Below are 22,655 nucleotides of genomic sequence, written 5' to 3' on the forward strand. Positions count from 1 at the left end.
CCGCGCATCATGTCTAGCATCTAGCCTGGAAACGCCTCACGCGTCGTCGCAAGGTTGCACCACCCCCACTCGTCAACATCACCACCCCTCTATTATTCTCCGCTATGAGACCCCACAAGAAAAGCATCCGAGACTTTTTCTCTCCCGTACCGACAACTTCCACAATTGCTGCTGCTTCGCAATCGACCCTACCCCAGAGAAGTACATGCTCCCTGCCGTCTGAGACTTGCTGCCTCAGGCTGACCCATCCCACCACTGCAGATGTAAAACATGCGCCTACCCGTCAGTCTAACCCTCCAAAATCTTCTGCAGCCCTCTCGGACGCCGTCTCGCACGTCACTCACCCCCCGCTTTCCTCGTCGAACCCCTCCGTTTCGACTGCGCCTTCCACAACAAGAGCTGCAAGTGCCGATGCGCCGCCCTTTAACCCCTCTCAGACATCCGCAAATTCAGGCACAAGCAGGCGAATAGAGTCCAATGGCCAGCAGATGGTCTTGAATTCCGACTCCGACGATGACTCGCTCCCCGACCTGGACTTTGGTATACCCGTGACAAAAGTCAAGGCCTTGACTACCATGACCACGACACGTTCAAAACGCACATCCGAAGATCAAGTAGATGGATTACGCAAGCCCGTTAAGAAGGCGAAAGGCGACAGGATCAACTTCAGCGCACTGGTACAAACAGCCCAGAAGAACCGGGAAACAGAGCGACAGATCCTGGAACACAAGACTGCTCTCGAGACACCTCTGGAGATACCTGTGAATGCATCCATCACAATAAACGAAGAGACGCTTGGCCAAGTCGTAGATGACGATGATGATCCGGACAAGGCGCACCGCCTCTTCCAGGCTATGCAGAGAACGAACGCTACGCAGCTAGAAAGCACTTTCCATTTTTTCAAAGACAACTCAGACTCGAACTCGATACCAATGCGGGCCGCATTTCCCATAAGAAGCTTACCCAACCATCGATGGGTATCGAACTTTGAAGGTAGAGCTTCTATACTGTTACGTCGCGTCAGTCATTAACATGTTCAAGACTCGTACGCCAGGGATCAAGCTTTCATGACCGGCTTCGCTCAACAGATATTTCACCTACAAAAGCTACCTCCAGAGCTAGCTTCTTGGATGATTGATCAGAGTTAGTAATACACAAACGGCACACTTGCACCTGCTAAGATTTGTAGTTTCCTCGAGTCGGAATGAGGCGCTCAATTACAGGTATATCGAAATCCTGGAGGTAAGGTCCCATATATTCTCAACTCATGGCAACATTTGACCCTTTACAGTCTGAAAAACACAATAAGCATCTCTACACGCTTCTTGACCGTACAAGACTAGAAACATTGTTTAGGGAGATAGGCGCTGATATGGCACAACTCGAAGCATCAACTGAACTTACGCCGGTCTTTGTACCGCGATCCGAAACCAGAGTCTCGCTTCCTCTGCCTTTGATCTCTATCACCAAGCTACTTGAGCGAGCAGCACCATGGTAGGCAGACTATGTATGAGTAAAGGGCTTTACTGATTCTTTACAGCTTGCAATCGGAAACTCGAAGTCGTGCGCTATACATACTCAGCCACGTGTGTCTTGATGATAGAGTAATGGCAGATGCTGCCATTCTGCACACCATACAGGACGCTATGGGAGCTATTATATGCAGCTTTGCTAATAACCACAAGCTGGCCTCCGCTGTAGGGCGCCCTTCACTACAACACAACATTCACACTCTAATATCTACACAGCTCAGCGATGTCGTCTCTCAACTACTTGCAAAAGTGACGCATCCTTTGCTGCAAAGAAACTTGATTCGTTCTTTTCCAACGACATCGCCGTTGACAGCATATTTGCAACGTCATCTGGCCCTCGCATTTTTAGTTTACCCGACGACAGTCGACATGCCACTTTCGGACCCGAAGGTTTCCGACATCATCTACAAGCATATGAAGAACTCGCCAAGTTTCCAAGTAAACATGAACACGAACTACAGTCATCTTGCTGCACGTTTGGCTCTTCTTGACATCGCTATTGGGCCCGGTTTATTGGACGTTCCTTACCAACCCCTATCAAGTCCAACGACTTCAGAAGCAGGCTCTTCTCCAGTCAGCGCTCCAGTACCTGCGTCATCTGAGGTGAGAGACTTCAACAACCAGGTGGATACACTAGCTCGAGAATTTCAGCTACTTGGGAATTCTATTGTCGAAGCTGGCGCTGTAGTGGATTTGACCATCATGGACACGAAGGATTCTATAGAGAGACTACGCGCACGACTTGAGCACGCCGTACGGATAGGCGGAAAGAAGGCTCATAACGTGTTTGGGAATGATGACGAGGATACACAGCTCAAAGTCAACAAGTTCTTCACGAAAAGAATGCAGAACTGCAACCCAGCACCATTACGTGGCATCTTCGATGGAGAGGACGACGCGTCGTCAGACGTCGCGGATTCCACAAAGACTTGACAAAGGCTTTGCCGATACTACCGAGTTGTATGCAGGCCATACCATAGTACTAGCCTTTGCGGGCATTCAACACTATCACAACCATATCCTCCCTCTACTTGCTTTCGTGAAAGGTTTCAAGCAACTTGTCGCACCCCGCGCAACCTCATCTCCTCGTGACCCCTGAAACCTGCATCAACGTTGGCACAGCACTTGGCATACCATCCCGCTACATCCTTCAGGGGGGATCTACAGGAGAACTCAAACTCACGCTCCGCTCTACCGCGTCGCCTCGCAAGAAATATCAGACCAAGTTCAATTTCACGCGCTGCAATCTGCAATCCTTCGAAAACTAGCGGCTAGCGTCAAGGGCCTAGAAGAGAGAGAAAACTATGCAGCTAGCTCTTTTCGATCCAGCTGATGTCCGCAGAAGCTCGGTCGCGACCCAGAAACGAGTTCATCTCCTCCTGTCACATTGCATTACGGGGCGTCGGAGAGCGAGCGAGCCAGTCAAGGCGATGAGGCGGCTTACTCACATAGCTACTGTACGTGCGAACGTGCTCAAGAACGAAATGACGAAGCAAGTGACTGGGCCAGAGAGTGCCGTGAATACCACGTGTAGAGATGCGATACAGCGATAGATTGCTAGGTGGGCTTGCGGCACGGGTACGCTTGCAATGACGGCTGCAGGTGGGAAATGTCTGACAAGCATAAGAGCTGTGGCGCACGCGAATTGCTGACTCGCTATCTGAGGCGGTGTGATGGAGACGCGAATCAGCGTTATTCGGGGGCCACCTACAAAGTGAAAATCGCCTCGGTTCGGATTTCGCGCCAGAATGCCGGGCTCGTGAAGCCACAAACAACGTTTCGGAGCGTCGGACATTGAGTAATTTATATGCGTAGGCTGAGGGGTGTTCGTTGCGTGAGTTAGATCTCATCATGGGTGAATACCGCGATATGCGCGCCTAGTCCAGTGAAGACACATCGCATCATCTGCTAGCCCTACAATAAATAAATACCGCGCGCGCGACATCCCTCCCACATTCTGTCAATGAATGTACCGGTGGGTAAACCACCCTAGGCCTAGCCAGCTTACTTGCCGTCCGCAGGTGCTTGCTACCATGTCTCTTGCATGCCAGTGCGTTCGGGTTCCTTGGTATTGGGTATCAGCCCTGGAGGCTGCCGTTGTATTTCGGATAGCAGTTTCCGAGTTTGAACTAGGTTGCCGTTTGCCGATGAACGGTTTGGCGGCATGCGGGATGGTCCTTGTTAAAAGTAAAGTGGGAAGTGGAAAAAGAGGTTTAGCGTTGTTGCCGGTGAGGGAACGGCGAAAAGTGGAATGGTGGTGCAAAGTGACAGGTGTAGTGAGGCTTGGCTAGTTTGGTGTTTGGTTTTGAGCTGGTTTGAGATGAGGCTGATGGGGCGATGGTCAGTCGTTGGAGAGAGCCGTTTCTGGGATGCTGGGGCCATGAGTGCAATCATGTCCAAGTCATCCGTTTACGATACACTGTCCATGTGAAGTCTATAATTCATGTACACTCGCCATGCGAGAACAGTCGTGAAACTATATTAACGGAGTCGTATCCAGATCTATATACATGAGAACGCTAAATGCAAAAACAATAAGATACCGAATCAAAGACCTAGAAAGCTTGCCGTATGGAGCATCAGCACTGCTGGGACCTCCGTCATTACTTCCACATCACCAGCTGTAGACTATGGGGGGGAAAGAAAGAGTCGTTCGATTGACATGTGTGTTCGTTGACTTGGCTTGGCCGGCTCTTCCAAAACCCTCTTCTTTCTGTTTTAGATTCTTCAATCGTCTATAGCCCACCCAGTCCGTTCTTCTCGTCAATGTGCCTGTAGCGTTCCTGCTCCATGCGATACTTGAGGACCATGGCGACACAAAGCACAAGGATCATATCGATACCGACGATACCGAAGGCGGCAGTGAACACTCGATCCAGATATGTATTGGCGAAAGAGGAGAATTTACCAATGCATCCGCCCTTCTGAGCGGCGACTAGGGTGTTTTGGCATGTGCTATCCTGCACGAACGGAGGGGTGGTTGAGTTGACGTAACCGCAGCAGTCGAACTGTTACCTGTCAGCTTCTTTCTGTAGATCATGATGTATTCTTGCAGGGCTGCTAAGCGTCCCCACAAGATTGTGTACGGATGGACGCTTCTAGTGCTGATGCTGATCATCGAGGCAACTCACCTTCTGTTGCAGAAGACTTTGAATAAGCGGCGTCTCGCGTCCCCAAAGGACGCTGAGGTTCGTGCGGGTTTGTAGTGTCTCTACCCAGATAGCGATACCAAGACCAAGTGTGAAGGTCGCGCAGATGACTACCAACCAGCCCTGAGTACGGAGCCAACCTCGATTCGTTGGTAGAAAAAGGGCCGGGAGAGACAATAAGAATGTGACAAAGACGAAGATTGCATTGACTACGCCAGCTGGATAATTTGTTAGTTGATGTTTGCCAAAACCGCATGTTCCAGTGCGATGCGTGGGACAATGCGCCGCCACAGTAGTGCCAGGATATCGATTCCCCCAGCATTACTACCATGGCCCATTCATAAATGTCGTACCTGTCAAGGGACACTGGCCGAGCAGCAGGTTCTGTGTGACGTTGTCCACGGTCGGAGTGGCGCGCATCGATTGCTCAGATATGAGGGAGAAGCCCAGCAACAGTCCTCCGCATCCGGCAAAGAGTAGGTCCATGCCCACAAAGGCCATCATCAACTTGGTCGGCATGTTGGCGGTACTGCGACTTGCGGCTTGACGGAAGAGACTGAAGTGAAATCAAAAAGAAGGATTGAAGCAAAGAATGTAAGTCGAGCGCAGCGGAGCCGTCCGGCGTACTCTGGTGAACTGCGTCGAGCAAGGAGAATTATTAGATAGAAATGAAGAGAAAGTAGCAAGACCAGCGCTCGCGCGGAAAATGCATGGCATTCGGGGACACGGGGACTATGAGCATTAAGAAGCACTGCGAGGGCGCGTCGCAGTTGGAGCACGGCGATGCGTGGGTGGTTTCAGTAGTGTTGGAGCATTGCGGGTGGGCCAATCACAGACGGGAACAGGCATGATGGTTCGATGTTTTGGCGCTGCGACGTCGGTGAGCCGCAGAGGTGGAGTGGGAACAAGCACAATGTTAGAAGAAGTACGACGAAGTTTCGATGGCAGGCTACATGGAACCAGATGGTGGAGCCGCGGCATTATGGTTGTCACGAGGCGCGATGGTGTTGAGAATCGAGCTGCTGCCTCAGGGCCGGCGCCACCAACAGTGCAGGCAGGCAGGATGAGGGAGCAGGCTAGACCGTCGCTGCAAGCGAAGCGAGATCAAACGGGGAAGGTGCGTAAGGGTGGTACTTGCTTGGTCGTGCCTAGGTGCAGCCGCGGCTTCCACGACACCCACGACGACCCACTCCTATCATGAACAGGGCAAACAGCGGTACAGTCGACGCCTGCGTCCAGGGCAAAGAATACGATGGCAAGGACGGTGCGAACCACTCGGTACGACGAGTCTGGCCTGCAGCTTAGTCGTTCCTCGACTGCCCCCAAGCATCTCGTACCGTGGCCTGTAAGCCCGGAGAGTGGGCAACCGACCTTCACCAGTTGACCGTCAATCTGACTTGAGCGGGACTAGCGCAGTCTTTCCACCAATCAACATGATACAAAACACCGGGGTCCTGCTCAGCTGCCTCTAGCGCAGCTCTCGGCCTGAGATGGACGGCGCACTTTTCATGTGGAAAGGCCGCTGCTGTTCATCTCCAAAAGCGACCTGACAGGCCAAAGGTCTAGTGGGAAGGGGTCAAAGTCAGTATCAGCACAAAAGCCATGCTGCGCTGCAGATTGTGCCTTCATGCGCGGCGCGACACCTCAGTCCAGGGCCTCCGTCCAGGGCAATTATTGTCGATCTGCGACTCAGAGCTGTGACCAGGGTCGCGCTCAAGCGCATCCGCCCCCAGTTGTGTGGATAGTTGAGGGCCTGCCCGCACCAAAGCAGCCAAAGCAGCCGTCGAGAGAAATACTTGACCACTCCCGCCGTTTCATTCCCAATACCGTTCGTCCCTTTCCTTCCTCAGACAGCTCTCGGGCTATAACACACCTGCACCACTCCGTCTGTCCCTGCGTGCCCGCCAAGCTCCACAAGCTCAGGGTTCGGGAAACCACTCGACCTGTCTTTTTGCTACCCACCCAACGGCGCGCGAAAACAAAGCACGCCGCACCTGATCTCGCTGTGCGTTTGGCCAGGTACGTACCCTTTTCGCTCTCCCAGCCCGCCCTCTGTCGCGAGGTCACGCTCTCCGGCACCAAGCCCTTCCACAAGCACCCCCCAGCCACTGGCGCAGCACGGGCCCCCCGAGTAATTTAGTGCCTTCCACCGAGCACAGTGCGACCAAGCGTTTCCTCCCCCGCGCACCTTTTCCTTGCATTCCTGCTGCGCCATCACAAAGGGACCAGCCCCGATCTTTTAACAGGCCGCGCTTCCTTTTCCGTATGAGGTCGTCCTAAGAGTCTAACCCAACTCAAGCCGTCTGCAGTTCCTTCTGTAACATTTTGCGCGTCTGCCCAAACCACGCAAGAACGCCTGCCAACTCCCCACACTCGGCCCAACACAGCTTAGGGCCCTCGTCCCCCAAACACTGCGGGTAACCAATCTTTGTCGCGACTCACCACCATGGCCAGCGAAATCACCGAGCACGACCAGAACGCGTCGCCGTCTGTCCACGACGACGGCAATGGCACCATGGGCATGGAGAACCGCGGCGTCAAGCGTGCGCGCGCTGCTGCCGACGACGACGACGACGATGATGACAAGCCCGGCCGCGAGCGAAGAAAGATTGAGATCAAGTTCATCCAAGACAAGTCGCGTCGGCACATCACCTTCTCCAAGCGCAAGGCTGGCATCATGAAGAAGGTACGTTGGTGCTCGTTGAGCGCGCATCGTGGTGCATTTGCTCCCGCGTCGCATGAAACCGTTGCCTGCACCGAGCGCTCCGCTAACCATGGCACTCCCAGGCCTACGAATTGTCTGTCTTGACAGGCACCCAAGTGCTGCTGCTCGTCGTCTCCGAGACTGGTCTTGTCTACACCTTTACCACACCCAAGCTGCAACCGCTAGTCACCAAGCCAGAGGGCAAGAACCTCATCCAGGTATGCTGCAGCCACCGCCCAAGCTGTCGCATCGCGTTACTAACACCCCGCAGGCCTGTCTCAACGCCCCCGAGCCATCAAGCGGCGACGCAAATGGCGTCGACAACGACACTGTCGAATCGCCAGAGGACAACCACGCCCAAGTACCGCCTGGCCAGCCACGCGGCATGCCGCCTAACAACCAAGCCATGCCCCAAGCCTACATGACGCCCGAGGCTGCCCTGCACTACCAGAGCTACCTCCAACAACAGCAGCAGCAGCAGTCAAACCAGTATCCCATGGCGCAGCAAGGCATGCCCCGCCATCCTGGTGGCCACTACCCCCAGGACCAGAAGCTGGGTTAAACCTAATACACACATACTCTACCCACGCGGTAGCAGGTCACTACTCGGAAGGCGCATTAGTAACTGGATATGGATACCCACATAATGGCAAAAGTAATCACGGTGTCGCTCAACAAGCAATACGCAGGTGCATGGTATGCGATTTCGCATGCGACAGTGTAGTGAGAGTGAGAAGATATGATGTGGGCACGCAATGTCGGGGGGATGCAGTTGCACTTCCGAACGACTGTACGTCTTACGTGGATATTGGCGCAGTCTGTGGTTTCTTTATTCTTGTCATTTGCTCTCAATCAACATATTCAGCATCTCCTGTCACATTTACCAGGTGCTGTTTAGACCAGATCTATACCACTGCCCATAGTCTCGGTCGAATTCAGTGCGTTAATTCACTCAAAGCTAGCCTCGTGGGCCGCTATCCGTGAGAGCTTAGTCGGGTCTGGGCATTGCTTCCTATTTCGTCGCCCGAACTTGCCTTTCTGGGAGAATAAGCTTGCCACCACAACTCAAAATCATGAAGTGTCCGCGGACCTGTCTTGGACGTGACTTGAACAGGTAGCTTGCGACATGCCTTCCTCATAGTCATCGCGGCATTTGGCTCAGCAAAGCAGGAGACATCCACCACACACATACACAAAGCTTGACCACTCCAAAATGTCCTATTGCCTCTCTCTACTGGACAGCAACATTTGTTTCGCAGGAAAAAGAAAGGTGCAACGTTACCCATAGGCTCGTGCGCTACCCCGATGACGGCTCGATAACGGCTGAAAGCAAGGCTATTGTTGTCTGAACTAGAGACTCGAGCATGCCCTCGAGGAAATGTCACATCCGTAATTGTACGACCGCACTTAGCTTGTGCATCCTCTAGATTGCACTGTTGCAGGTAAGACCACGCGCACTTTTCGACTCGATGTACTGGGAAGCTTTCCAGAGCCAATGCAACACTGGTACCGTCCCCTTTCGACGTTGCTTTGATTACTTGCGATGAAGACTACCTGAGTGACGATCGCAGCATTATCCTTCCATCAAGCGTGTCACTGTGTGACTGCGGCATTTGGCTAATATGTTACACAAGAAGGTACGCGTGTGGTACATAGGCAGTCGATCGACGCGACGGGTTGCGCCACCAACCACTTTGGAAGCATCTCGAAGGCTGGGATACCTAGAACGAGATTGTTGAAGAGATGCAAAGAGCGCCACAGTCAAGCGTATGGGGCTGTGTAAGTGTGAAGACGTTCTCTGTATCATTGGCGGTAACTGCGGCATTCTGATCTGATCCCGTTACCTCTTCTTACTCGATATCGTCGTGTTTAAAACAAATTCTAGATGTGGGAGCGAGGTGTAAGCTTATACAAGAGAGGACCAGTTTTGGTGCTGACAGCTGTCGTCATAGGGCTGATCTCCTCTTGCCAAACAACACAAGGTTACAACTACGGACCGCGCCGCAGAAATTCGCCGAAAGATACATACGGCTACTTGCATTTTGCGCCGATAGACACAGCATCAATGTAGTGTGACTAAAAGCTTCACGCTTTGCACAACCTCTTCTGCGCGTTGCCTCGATACCAAGCGCTGCTCATTACTGTTAGTCCTGATGTTGTCTGTGTAGCGTTTATATAGGATCGTCAAGCTGTCTATTCTCTTGCCTCGGCATTATTCCCTAGTAGCAACCCATTTGACAAGATTTCGGGAGTTGATTGCTTCTGTGCTACCCTACGCGTCATCCTGCCTCTCGGGTGCGGATGTCTACCCGCAGCAGGCCTCTTTACTTGTTCGAGCGATCCCCGCACCTTAGCATGCTAATGCCGGCTGTTAATAATCGCGCGTATAGACACTCTTCCGCAATGAAGACGTAACTTTTACATTCATACCTTCTATCTACCATACCATGGCCTTCGACCTTGGTCAAGATAGCGATTGCTATAGACTGTTTTGGAACTTCCTACCAACACATTGGAAGCTCAATCTCGCAACCTGATAGATAATGATTGCAGTCTCTTCTAGTACAAGGCTGCCAGCCGTCGCGAAAACAATAGAGAACGTGGCTTTGACGGCTATACCTACCTACCTTTGTTGCTCTAGGCTTGACATCTCCGCCGATATCTCGTCGTGCTTTCAGATTGCTGTTCAGACACATAGAGCTGGACCACCCGCAAACATTGATCAGAATATATAATGCAAAGCTTCACATCCGCGACTCAAACACATGCGAGTGATGATACGCGATTCCACCACCGAGCACAACTAAGCCAAGCCGGACGTGTTCCCCGCATAGCGACTCGAACAACTCGTGCATATGAGCCCAAGCTTTTCAGGTATAGAAATCCTGACTTCGGTGCTACTCCCGGCCTTAAACCACGGACTATCTGAGCGTCGCTATACCTTTTTTACGATTGCTTTTATTGCTTCGCTGTCTCAATTCGCTATCTCTTATCTAGCGTTGCTTTCTCCCCTGCTCATCACCCCACGTCTGACGCCCAGGCGTAGCCCGCCCCCAGACCGCGACATTCATCATGAGAAGCATATAAGCTTTATAGTTACTGTGTTGTCGACTTGGCGCGATGCGATAAGCCTTTTTGCCAAGTACTTGCTTCAACAGCGTGGCTTCTTGCTCCGACTATATTATCCGTCGGTCACTCGGGCGTTGCTTTCAAGTCAACTGCACCACCAAAGAAATCCAGAAATCATGGAGTCAAAGATAGAAAAACATCCCACTCCACACATCGCTCACGATGTAGAGACACAAGGCAAGTCCTCCATTGATGCAGACGCTCTCAAGCTAGCAGAGATGGGCTACACTCAAGACATGGCGAGAAAGTACACCGTCTGGTCCGTTTTGGGCGTCGGGTTTTCAATCACAAACTCCTGGTTTGGTATATCAGCCGCTCTGATAACTGGCATCAATTCTGGAGGCCCGCTGCTCGTCATATACGGCATTATGCTCATAGCTCTCATCTCGACCTGCGTGGGTATCAGTCTCAGCGAGCTGGCAAGTGCGATGCCGAATGCGGGTGGACAGTACTTCTGGGCTGGTGAACTTGCGCCGAGACGGTTTACAAGACTCGCCAGTTACATGACGGGATGGTTGGCGTGGTGGGGTGCTATGTTTACGAGTGCGTCTGTGGCATTGGCTATGGGAAGTGCGGTGGTGGGTTGTTATCAACTTGGGCATCCTGACTTGTAAGCACTTCTTTCCTATACCTTCGCTTTATCTAGATAGGTCCTTGAAAGTCTAAGAAACTTGTGCTAAGTATTCTCCCAGTGTCATTCAACCCTGGCATGTCTTCCTGGCAAGTAACGTCCCTGTACGAACTGCATGCGAGACAAATACTGACTTTGTACGCCGATGACTAGGCTTACCAACTCTCGAACATCTTCTGCTTCTTCTTCAACTGCTATGGCAAGATACTTCCCACAGTCGGCAAAACCACACTATGGATCTCACTGCTTTCCTTCGCCGTGATACTCATCACCGTTCCAGCCGTTGCGCCTACACACCAGCACGCTCGCTTCGTCTTCGCGACCTTTATCAATAACACGGGCTGGCAGCAAGATGGAATAGCCTTCATCGTCGGTCTCGTGAACACTAACTGGGCTTTCGCTTGCCTTGATTGCGCCACGCATCTCGCCGAAGAAGTACACCGGCCAGAGAAGATGGTCCCAATAGCCATTATGGGAACTGTGGGAATTGGGTTTGTAACGAGCTGGTTCTTCTCCGTCGGCATCTTCTTCTCGATTGTGGGGGACTTTGCTGAGATTGGCGCATCAGATACTGGAGTGCCTATTCTGGAGATTTTCTTTCGCGCGCTGCAGAGTAAGGCTGGAGCGACGGTTCTTGAGGCGCTTATCATAGCTACGGGACTGGGTTGCTTGATCGCAAGTCACACTTGGCAGAGTCGACTATGCTGGAGTTTTGCGCGCGATCGGGGGCTTCCTGCTCATCGCTGGCTGGCCAAGGTACATGAAGGACTTGACGTGCCGCTCAACGCCCACTTAGTGAGTTGTGTTATCGTGGCTATCATGGGATGCCTGTATCTGGCTTCTTTGACAGCTTTCAACTCGTAGGACACCCTGCTGTTCGTGTGTGTGTGTGGGTACCAAAGCTGACGAGATGTAGGATGATAACGGCATGTATCGTTCTTTTGTACCTCAGTTACTCTGTTCCGGTCATCTGCCTTCTCATCCGCGGTCGCGATAAGATATCCCACGGGCCGTTCTGGCTCGGTCCGGTCGGTCTCTTCGCGAATATTGTACTACTTGTCTGGACGCTGTTCACACTGATCATGTACTCGTTTCCGTATGCGAAGCCAGTTGAGGCAGGGAACATGAACTGTAAGTGATGCCGATTGGGCTGATATGTGTACCACTGACGGGACGTGTAGATGTGTGCGTTGTCTATGCCATTGTTGCTTTGATTGCCAGTGTAGATTGGCTGTTTAGAGGGAGGAAGAAGTTTGTGGTTGCCGGCGAAAGGAAGGAGGAAGGGGTGAACCCGGCTCCGAGAATCGTGGATCTGCCCGGGTATTAGGAGCGATGTTGAAGCAACACTGTGTGTGCGTGCACAGTATGTCATATTCTCGACACACTGAGCTCAGTGTCGATAGTTTATTCGGGGTTCATGTCTAAAATATCGGTTTTGTGCTGTGTGCAAGTTGCCGTGGAGATGAAAGAGGAATGTTAATAGGCTTGGCAGGTCAAACGCGCGCGAGTGGGGCGCTAGTGGATCGCGTCGCGTTTGCATGGGGGATGATTCTTAGATGCACTGACGTCTGCCATGTGCCTTTCTTCTGCGCAACACATCGCAACCACCGTCGTCCGCGCCCTCACTCTCGCCCCTTTGGGCCTAACACGCTCTTTCACCGACGCTCCTTAATACGTTCAAGACTCGTCGACGGCCTGCGCAGCTTCTCTCTCTCTCCTCTTGTCAACTCCGCTGTGCTAGTGTAGAGACTCTGAGGACGGCCAATGCCGAATTGCGTGCTGTCATCCCTCTGAGACATGGCGGAGATTCTCGAGAAGATAAAGTAAGTACTCGGGCTCCCTTCCATCGGCATCCTTGCACACCAGACATGGCTAACCATCTGGTGTCTCGCAGTGAGCTCCGAGAGCTACCCGAAGAACAGCATCTGTTCTGTCCTCGCGTCGGCGACGACGGATCAGTATACTACGATGAAGACGTTGCCGCGTATCCCCCCGAAACCGATGCCAACGAACTCGCCGACCGCAAGCTCAAGCTTCTAGCTGCCGAAGACCGGAAATGGACAGCCCTCAAGGCAGCCGAGATATTGGCCTTCGACGGGGAGGAAGCAGCGCCACACAAAGAATGGCTCGTCAGCCGCCTCAACAGCCTCATGCAAAGCTGCGATGTCTGCGTCAGAGTCTTCCACCAGAGCAGAGCAGAATGGCGAACACGGCTGATTGATTCTTACGACGAGGACAACATTGGGGACTTTCTACAAGTAGTAGACAACCAATGCCTGGGGCGCATACAGAAGGGCTTGGACGAGGCCAACGAGATACTGACTAAAGCTGAGCCCAAGACGCGCTCAGTCCGCCTGCTGCCCAACGAATGCACATATGGTTTCTTCGAAGCGCTTAGCTGCGACGCCCTAATACGGAACGAGGAACTCCTCCAGCGACATTTCGATGCACCATTCGACATGGTCCAAACGAAGAAGCGGTTGAAGATTCAGACATACCTTCCGGCCATGACCCGTTTCTTATTCTCTAGGGTTGATAGGCGGCATAAATGGGCGACAGAGTCCTGGTCTACCTTCAAGCGGAATATACTCAAGTCCGAGTGGGAGTGGGCTGTACGGGATTACGTCACAAGTGTCATGATGAAGGTCCAAATGAGCAATCTGGACTTACCCGTGGTACCGCTCTTTTGGGGCGGCATGCGGCTCATAGTAGCAAAGATGGACAGGGAGCTGATCACCGACTCGTTGCGCGGCCTTGACGGAGACTTCTATCGTCTGATGCTTGATCATCTTTCACTAAAGTCCGAAGGCTTTCTGGATCTGATTGCGACCATGAAGCAGTTACTAGAAAAATCCCCCATCGATTACTGGGATGGCATGAATGCTGTAACTTCCTCAATCGCTACAGTGGTAGAACAAGTGTTCAACAGCCCGATCCTGAATCAACTCCTTCTCGCAACTGCAGAGGGCAACGAACAGAATATGAACAACCTCCATGCTGCCTTCAGCTGGATTCCGGTCTTCCTGGACTCCATCAGACTATCCAATCTTGGACCGGCGGTCCGGCCATTTGCACACGCGTTGCTCGGTCGCTTCCAGTCTGATCGGTACCCCCCAGTGGCTCGAGCCTACTGCTACAAGGAAGGCCTGAAAGTTTTAGATTATACCTTTCGCAAGATGGGAGAAGGTAAAGGCATCGACAAGTTTGTTGGGCAGCCAACCGTCAATGGCATGCTGGATCTGCTATCAACCTTCATACAGTCCCTCGTCACAAGCCTCAAAAACTTCAAACACAACAAGAAAAATCAAGAGGATATGCAACTGACCCTTGCGGTGATCGAGCATGCGTTCAAGCTGGAAGCACAGTCCCTCATCATCGAGAGGCAACTTATCTCTGCAAAAGCACCATCGCCCACCCAAACACCGCCATCCAGTCCTATATGGAAGACAGTTCTACGAGCAATAGGTCCAGACAGCTTAGAGCTTGCAACACATCTTCTGATTGCTGGCAGGGGCCTGATCGGGCTCGAACCACTTCAGATGAAGTCGGGTGTCGACAAGGTGCCCCCAGAGGTACGACACTTCAACGATCGATTCCGGCTGCTCTCTCAATCAATCACCGATGTCGTGGAGAAGATGTCAGAATTTGAGCCCACCCTATTACAAGCTTTGTTCGGACAACAGCCTGCAGCAAGTGCCATCGTTTCCCTGATGTTCTCGTCCACAGAAGATACGCGCAACTCTGCTATCGAGCTGTTGAAGGTCATCAGTGGAGAAGAGGAACGTCGTGGCGCTTTGCAACACATCTTGAGAGCTCATTATAGGCACGTCGTTCGGGGTATCTCAGATTCAGTTCGGCAGGTTCGACTCAAGAAGGCGTTTGCACCTACACCAAGTATGATCCGAACATGCACAGATATCATCGACATTATTTGTAACTCTCAAGACGGAATTTTGCGAGGGCGGGAATACGATTCTGGTGATGCTGCAGCGACGATGAATCTATGGGAGAATCTATGGGATTCACTTACGATGATTTTCGCCACTACTGAAGCCTGGAGCAACTTGGGTTTCTACGACAAAAACATGATGATGGACTTTTGCCGAGACACTATGCAATTTGCTGATGTGTTGTTCGACCAATGCAGCATCTTTGCTACTGCCCTGAAGCCGCCTTCTTCCGATGAAGATGAAACAACATCGAAGACTGCTCTCCTCAAAGAGCTTTTGGCACAGCCGGCGAATGCCATGGAGGGTCTGGCGAAATGGCTCCGTCTTCGTGACGAGTTCTTGTCTAGCAAGTCCGTCACTTTGATCAGCAAGCTTCTTGTTCGGCTGCATCGGGTGTCTATCGACATTGATTCCAATGCTCTTTCATACATGGAACGCGTGCTCTCAGGAGACGTCCGCGCGAAGCTGAGCGACACGCAACAAGCTGAGCTTCAACAAGCGCTCGAGGAGCATCTCGGCCGCCCACTCGTGAAGGAAGAGGAGCCTGCAAAACCCAAGCAAGCCATGATCAGCAAATGGATGGCTCCGGGTGCGACACAATCACCAGCAGACGCCAAAGCAAAATTGCTTGCTAGTATGACTTCTGGATCTAGTAAGTTTCAGGAACGGCGGGAGCAGATGAGAGCATCTGAAACGAAGGCCGCCCAGCAGAAAGCTCTCGACGATAAGAAGAGTGCCCAACAGGCCGAATTCAAACGCAAGCGGCAGCTTGCATTACAACAGCGGGAGAAAGAGAAGGCCGCTGCGATCGCTAAGTTGAAGGCAGCTAGGGGCGTCTCAAATCACGTTGCCGAAGCTGGCTCAGGTCTTGAGGGCCTGGGTGTGTTAGGCAAAGATCAGGCTGCAAAAGGAGAAGGCTTAATGCATTCTTCCGACGAGTCATCGGACGAAGAAGGCGATATTGATGAAGACCTCTTTGGCATCAAGAAGACCAAAGTCAAGACTGGACCCAAGACAAACATTGTTAATGAAGTCAAAATTCAAATGCCGACGAAGAAAAAGCGGGCTCAGCGTTCTGCCAAAGACATGCGCGCTCGACTGGCGCCTGATCTGAGCAGCCTTCATCGAACTATTCTCAGCTGGAACTACTTCCATGAGGGTCCGTTCCCGCCCAAGTCCCGGCCGGACATGTATTCCAAGGTCCTCAGTACTTTCCGCACACCCAACGATTACCAAAATACCTTCGAACCGCTTCTGACCCTAGAAGCATGGCAAGGTTTCGTCAAAGCTCGTGAGGAGAACCAAGCTAAGCCTTATGAAATAAGGTTAACTTCGCGAGCCGCTGTCGACATGTTTCAAGAAGTCGGCAGTACGATGACTCATGTTGAGAATAAGGAAGTTTTCATCTCCGAAGGTGACATTATACTCTTTGCCAAATCCAAGTCGCCCTCTGCGGATGAGCCAACATGTCTCGCCAGGGTGTTCCGTGTAAAGAGAAAGCAGCAACACATCGAAGTCTCGTACCGCGTAGTACCTGGTAACCCTCTCTCGACCGCACTGCAACCAAACAATACGATTCTTGGCTTCAAACTCGAGTCAATCACATCTCTAGAGCGCGAGTACGGTGCGCTGAAAGGTCTCCAGTATTACGATCTGTGTGACGAAATTATCCGGGCGAAGCCTTCTCCGCTTTTGACCTACAAGGATAGCCAGATCCAGCCACTCATTTCTAATTACAATGTGAATCCGGCACAAGCGAAAGCTATTAAATCCGCCATCGACAATGATGCGTTCACTTTGATCCAAGGGTAAGACACAACATACATACATTAGTGAGTGAATTTCTAACCATATCCACAGACCGCCCGGTTCCGGAAAGACGAAAACCATCACTGCTATTGTAGGAGCTATCTTGAGCGATAGCCTTCGAAACCGCGGTACTGCGATCGCTGTTCCTGGCCAACAAAACTCGAATGCTGCTCAGAAGAAGCTACTGGTCTGCGCGCCCAGTAACGCGGCCGTGGACGAGTTGGTCATGCGTTTCAAAGATGGCATCAAAACCCTTAATGGCGAGTCGCGCAAACTCAACATCGTACGTTTGGGTCGAGGAGACGCCATCAAAGCCAGTGTACAAGATGTGACCCTGGAAGAGCTTGTCAATAAACGCCTCGGTGTTGACTCATCGAACGGCAACGACCGAGAAGCGACACAGAAGCTCTTCCAGGAACACAAACAAGTCTCTGATCAATTGAAACAAGCCTATCAGCAACGAGATACTGGTGAGACTAAAGGAGAAGCTGCGGCCAAGCTGGACGACGACATCAACGCGCTACGCAGGCGCAAGACAGCCTTGGGAACCAAGATTGACAATGTCAAGGATGACGAGAAGCTTGCCAGTCGTAACGCAGACCTGAACAGACGACGTGCACAAGAAGCTGTTCTGAACGACGCGCACGTTATCTGTGCGACACTCAGCGGTTCTGGACACGAAATGTTCCAAGGGCTAAGTATCGAGTTCGAAACTGTCATTGTCGACGAGGCTGCTCAGTGTGTTGAGATGAGCGCACTTATTCCTCTCAAGTACGGTTGCGCCAAGTGTATCCTGGTTGGAGATCCAAAGCAACTTCCTCCAACAGTCTTCTCGGACAAGGCGAAAGGGTTCCAATATGAGCAGAGCTTGTTCGTTCGCATGCAAAAGAATCACCCAGACGATGTGCATCTGTTGGACACACAATACCGTATGCACCCGGAAATCAGTTTATTTCCTAGTCGAACGTTTTACGATGGTCGCCTCCTGGATGGCGACGACATGGCTGGTCTACGTCAACGACCATGGCATCAGAGTATGTTGCTTGGACCCTACCGCTTCTTCGATGTCCAAGGTCAACACCAAGCTGCTCCAAAGGGCCATTCGCTCATAAATATCGCTGAGATCAATGTCGCGATGCAGCTGTACAAACGAGTCACTTCCGACTACCCCGATTATGATTTCAAAGGCAAGATTGGCATAATCACACCTTACAAGAGCCAACTGCGCGAGCTGAAACAGCGTTTTATGAACGCATACGGTCAGAATATCATTGAAGACATTGATTTCAATACCACAGATGCTTTCCAAGGTCGTGAAAGCGAGATCATCATCTTCTCCTGCGTACGAGCCTCCCCAGCAGGTGGCGTTGGTTTCCTCCAGGACATTCGGCGTATGAATGTCGGTCTCACACGTGCCAAATCGTCTCTATGGGTTCTAGGAAACTCTGACTCGCTTATGCGAGGAGAATTCTGGAAGAAGCTTATAGTAGACGCGAAGGAGAGGAAACGGTTCTCTGCTCAAGACGTGCCAAAGATGCTGAACCAACATTCCAGTAAATTTCCGGCACCAAAGGAAGGTTATGTACAACCTCACCGTCCTACAACAGAGATCAAATCAGAAGTCAAACCAGAAGTCAAACTAGAAGTGAAGTCGGAGCCCATGAGCAGGTCTGCAAGCAACCAGTCTAGTACATCTTCAGGCTCTGACTCGAAGTCTATCAAACAAGAGGTCAAGACGGAAACCAACGACGAACAAATACTGGTACATCACGAAAAGCGGAAGTTTCAAGACATCGCTGGTCTTGATAAAATCAAGCTTGAGAGTAGCGATGCAGAAATGGAGGATGCTCCATCTGATTCTGCCTCCAATACAATGAATGGAGGCAGTGGCCGATCAACTCCTGCCGCTATTGCTGATGTATCGCGCAAGAGCTCGACACCCAATGGAGAGACAAGCAACGGGACGAATGGTGTGGTCGCTCCCCCGCCCGGAGATGTCATCGGCGGCATGTCGATGGCAAAGCCTAAAATCCGTAGGCGGCCTCGTGAACCACCAAACCCTTTCATCAAAAATAAGAAGCCAAGGAACGGCTGACGGTACAACAACCGAACCGGCGGGAGGGGCCGAAGTAGCATTATTTTCCTATGTGCATGCTTCAGCAATATTCTCTTTCTATTAGCATTTGGCGCCTTCTGAGTGGGCGGACACTTTCATTAACATTGCCCGGCGTTCATTCATATCTTTATGTATACATAGCTATCCGAGACTATCTCTTTCTGGGGCCATATGCCCTGTATCACATCGGACGAAGATCGGCCACGAAACCTAAAAAGGCACTTCGTGGCTAAAATCCGGCAAGTGACGATCGACATGCGTGCCGCGTGCTTAATCGTTTCCCCGGGACATACATTTACAGCATGTTCTGGGCTCCAAATGCGGAAATTGACATCTTTGGTCCATTGCGCACGTCGTGTATAACGCGTCTATTTGTGGTCGCTGTGGTCGCGAATGCACTAGGGCCATGAATTTGTCCCGCTAGTCAGGCGCTCCCGTACTACCATGACGCACACCGCCCATTGCCGATTGTTGGATCCTGCACCCCATACTCTTCAAGCGAGAATCAACGATCCGTCTGACGCATGAATCAGCATGGCGTCTCTTCTAGTTTCTACCAAAGCGTACTATCAGCAAGGCTCTCCCTATTGCCGCCGGATTGGGCAAGCCGCATGGCATTCACAATCTTTTGTACTACCGGGCGGCCAATCACCTTCGCACACTTGTACTACATACTTATGCACCCAATTATCATCGTCGTCCAGTCGCACATTTCCCAGATCGTGGCTAACTTGCAGCATGCATTTTAGTGCGATCTTCACTATGTTTTGTGAGCAGCGAACTAATAATTCATACTCCCCGGATGCAGTCTTCCTTTCCTTCACGCATATTTCCGACATTCCTTTGCACTAACAGTATTCAATTTCAATATCTTTCGCGACAAAGAACCTCTTCCAACCTGTGCACGACCTCGTTATCGACTACCGGCTTCGCTGTCAACGCGCTGTAGTGTCACGTTGCCTCGCCTCTCAGCACCACGAGCTCGAGAAGTGATCCTTACCCTCAGATCCGCCCCTGATTACACTACATGACTTTCCTCCTCTCAAATCTGAGAACCTGTCTCATCTGCATCAAGCTTGAGCGTGAAGAAGGCTGCCGGTCGCCATATTTTCCACACACTAAAGTCAGATCAAAGCCGCCCCTGCCAATCAACGATACGAACCTTTCATCTTACCCCTGGTTGGGGTAGCAGCCAACAATCAGCATACTTCATGCAATACAACACGACTGCATCTGCTGAGTTTGTGATCTCCTGGTTGTGCCACGTTATCACCCAGCGTACCCTGCTAAGCTATACTCACGGCTCGCGCTTAGGCATCAAAACGAGAAGAGTATCGCAATCCGGACATCTGTTTTTAGGGTAAATGCCAACCAGGTTGCAGATATGATGTCGTCTACTTCCACAGAAAATCTTTTGAACTCATTTCCAATGTTCGGGCACACCAGGTGGAGTGTTCTTGAATATGCCTGGGCGCTGGAAGAGAGTTCTAAGATGAACACAAGCGTGACGTCTGAGTCGTCCATGCGCAAGTCAACGGCGTCGACGCAGGACGAAAACACCCCACCGACCACTGCAGGGACTCAACCGACTGGCTGCGACCTTTCACCGCCGGTGCGGTTTATAGATGAGTTTGGCTGTCAACAAAGACGCAAACACAGCTTTCTCAACCACACCCCACGAGACTTCGAAATGCAGCCCACAAAGCCATGTAACGTCTATCAACCTTCAGGAACTTCGAAGGAGAACTATTCTCGTCCTAGGACATCCCAAGGAGCTCGTTCAGTGAGCAACAATTGTACTACCACCAGACCACATGCCTATAGCTCATCGATAGTGTCTCGTACAACCGGGGAGTCCACTCCAAGCGAGTTTGAGAATGCGACCGAACCTGACTCCAAGGAGATCTCGTCGCCATCATCATCAGACGTCTATCAGCCATCGGGGAAGACATGTCGACGCTCGTCGTCTGTCCCTTTGGCCAGAGTGCTTACATACGAGCCGCGCTCTACCTTCCCTTGTGAAGATGCAGACCGCGATGTCAGCATTCGAATTGCAAGGTCACCAATAACTCGCCCACAAGACAAGAAGCGCCAGCGGCGCCAAATACCGTTCAAAGTCACGACTCCAAGTTTAACAAATGCTACACGACATGCGCCACTGGAGCCCCTAGTTGCCAAGTACCGACGCAAGGCTAGCTACGACACTATGAGCGAACTGCTACCTGAGATGGAAACGGAGCAAGTTGGAGAAATGGGTACTTTTGGAGTGATCCAAAGATACTTCGACAGCCAGACGAGCGGTCCAGTATCTGTAGCGGAAACACTTTGCCACGCTTATTCGCCAGACCCGCAAGATATTCCTCTTCCCATGTCTCCTGAACCACCTGTTTCTGAGATGACCAGAAAGCCTACGGAGATCCATGCTATTGGTGAGCTCGATCTGAATGAGCTACCACCAACAGTGCCGGGCCGTAGCCCGAAGCGGCTCACAAACCCAACGTTTCCAGCTCAGACTGAGTCAGCCATCTCTGCGCATGGCGAATTTGCCTTTGTAGCTGACGGGCAACATTCGTCTGGTGACGAGAATGACAAGCTGGAAGATAATTTCCACGTCCCGAAGAAGCGAATATTAAAACGCCTCGATGTAGGACAAGCTGGCCACGTAGGTTCCTCGCAGGTAGGACGGTTGGCGCCACCAATTCTTAGTCACGATGCACTGACAGCAAGCGCTGATCTGGGCCTAAATGATCTCAGTTACTACCTCAAGCACACTGGACCAGGCACGGATTCTCAGCCTACCATACAGCAGCGCAAGAAGACGATGGTACTTTTCAAGGTCAAACAGCGCAAAACCCTAGCTGCTCGCGTAGGATCTGTGGAAGGCTCTCCCGAGCGAGCACGCAAACAGTCTCCTATCCCAACGTGCGCTCGCGAGATGACAACATCTGGAGGCGCAAAACATCTCAGAATCGTCATACCTACTGAGAGTCCTTGCAATACTCAGGTGATGGCTGTCCCAACATCGCAGCTTCCGACACAACGACGCTCTCGACATATTTCCATTACGTTTAACACAGAGATTCTTAGCCCTGTCGCCAGCCTAGGCGTGGAGCGCAAAATGTCCGACCCTGAAGTTCTCAGTCGTTCATTCTCTGAGCCGATCCCGGTATCGCCGCGCAGCTTGAAGGAGCTTCCTAAATCACCCGAAGCAGTACCCATCGAAGACCATCCGCTCGGGCCACGAATAAGTCGAGAATATCAAACCAGAGCTCGGAAGCTGCGAGACTTGCAGCGTGTTAAGCGAAAGCCATTACCAGGATACTGCGAGCAAAAAGAACAGCATTCCGATGTTGTCGTGGAAGCCTTGCCAACACCAGCGCATACACCAGAGCCGCTTTCAGAATCAAATATTGAAATCGACAGTGTCCATGATGAAAGCATAGAGGATGAGAGTATTATTAATAAGATGGCGCGAATGCAGGAGCGGGTCATGCTGTTGCAGAGACAGAACATGGAGTTGACAGAGGCGTTGGCCAAGATTTTAGGGCTCGAACTTGGGAGCGGTGATTTGAGGCCTGAAAATGTGTTGAAGGCGCTCAGACAAGTTGAGGTTTTGCAATGAGGATTGAGATTGC

At 51.6% G+C, this 22,655-nt stretch overlaps 7 protein-coding genes across 7 annotated transcripts; 6 read left to right on the forward strand and 1 right to left on the reverse strand.

Moving 5' to 3' along the window:
• Positions 1 to 104: 104 nt before the first annotated feature.
• GT037_005919 (uncharacterized protein) lies at positions 105 to 2,465 on the forward strand (the record flags this gene model as incomplete). Its single annotated transcript, XM_038930966.1, has 6 exons — positions 105 to 993; positions 1,042 to 1,143; positions 1,190 to 1,242; positions 1,292 to 1,494; positions 1,541 to 1,697; positions 1,749 to 2,465. 6 exons carry the CDS (start codon positions 105 to 107, stop codon positions 2,463 to 2,465), a joined length of 2,121 nt encoding a protein of 706 aa, XP_038786655.1.
• Positions 2,466 to 4,267: 1,802 nt separating this feature from the next.
• GT037_005920 (tetraspanin) lies at positions 4,268 to 5,200 on the reverse strand (the record flags this gene model as incomplete). Its single annotated transcript, XM_038930967.1, has 3 exons — positions 4,268 to 4,540; positions 4,664 to 4,899; positions 5,035 to 5,200. The coding sequence occupies 3 exons, from the start codon at positions 5,198 to 5,200 to the stop codon at positions 4,268 to 4,270; spliced, it is 675 nt and encodes a 224-aa protein (XP_038786656.1).
• Positions 5,201 to 5,663: 463 nt separating this feature from the next.
• Positions 5,664 to 5,986, forward strand: GT037_005921 (uncharacterized protein; the record flags this gene model as incomplete). Its single annotated transcript, XM_038930968.1, has 2 exons — positions 5,664 to 5,798; positions 5,840 to 5,986. The coding sequence occupies 2 exons, from the start codon at positions 5,664 to 5,666 to the stop codon at positions 5,984 to 5,986; spliced, it is 282 nt and encodes a 93-aa protein (XP_038786657.1).
• Positions 5,987 to 7,127: 1,141 nt separating this feature from the next.
• GT037_005922 (srf-tf-domain-containing protein) lies at positions 7,128 to 7,947 on the forward strand (the record flags this gene model as incomplete). Its single annotated transcript, XM_038930969.1, has 3 exons — positions 7,128 to 7,367; positions 7,469 to 7,603; positions 7,657 to 7,947. The coding sequence occupies 3 exons, from the start codon at positions 7,128 to 7,130 to the stop codon at positions 7,945 to 7,947; spliced, it is 666 nt and encodes a 221-aa protein (XP_038786658.1).
• Positions 7,948 to 10,630: 2,683 nt separating this feature from the next.
• GT037_005923 (choline transport protein) lies at positions 10,631 to 12,472 on the forward strand (the record flags this gene model as incomplete). The annotated part of the gene is made up of 5 exons (XM_038930970.1): positions 10,631 to 11,124; positions 11,207 to 11,249; positions 11,299 to 12,005; positions 12,062 to 12,276; positions 12,327 to 12,472. 5 exons carry the CDS (start codon positions 10,631 to 10,633, stop codon positions 12,470 to 12,472), a joined length of 1,605 nt encoding a protein of 534 aa, XP_038786659.1.
• Positions 12,473 to 12,942: 470 nt separating this feature from the next.
• GT037_005924 (uncharacterized protein) lies at positions 12,943 to 18,999 on the forward strand (the record flags this gene model as incomplete). The annotated part of the gene is made up of 3 exons (XM_038930971.1): positions 12,943 to 12,968; positions 13,040 to 16,903; positions 16,956 to 18,999. The coding sequence occupies 3 exons, from the start codon at positions 12,943 to 12,945 to the stop codon at positions 18,997 to 18,999; spliced, it is 5,934 nt and encodes a 1,977-aa protein (XP_038786660.1).
• A 1,513-nt stretch (positions 19,000 to 20,512) lies between these two features.
• Positions 20,513 to 22,642, forward strand: GT037_005925 (uncharacterized protein; the record flags this gene model as incomplete). Its single annotated transcript, XM_038930972.1, has 1 exon — positions 20,513 to 22,642. The coding sequence occupies one exon, from the start codon at positions 20,513 to 20,515 to the stop codon at positions 22,640 to 22,642; it is 2,130 nt and encodes a 709-aa protein (XP_038786661.1).
• Positions 22,643 to 22,655: the final 13 nt, after the last annotated feature.

This window comes from Alternaria burnsii (assembly GCF_013036055.1).
Source record: "Alternaria burnsii strain CBS107.38 chromosome Unknown 732, whole genome shotgun sequence".
NCBI lineage: Eukaryota > Fungi > Ascomycota > Dothideomycetes > Pleosporales > Pleosporaceae > Alternaria > Alternaria burnsii.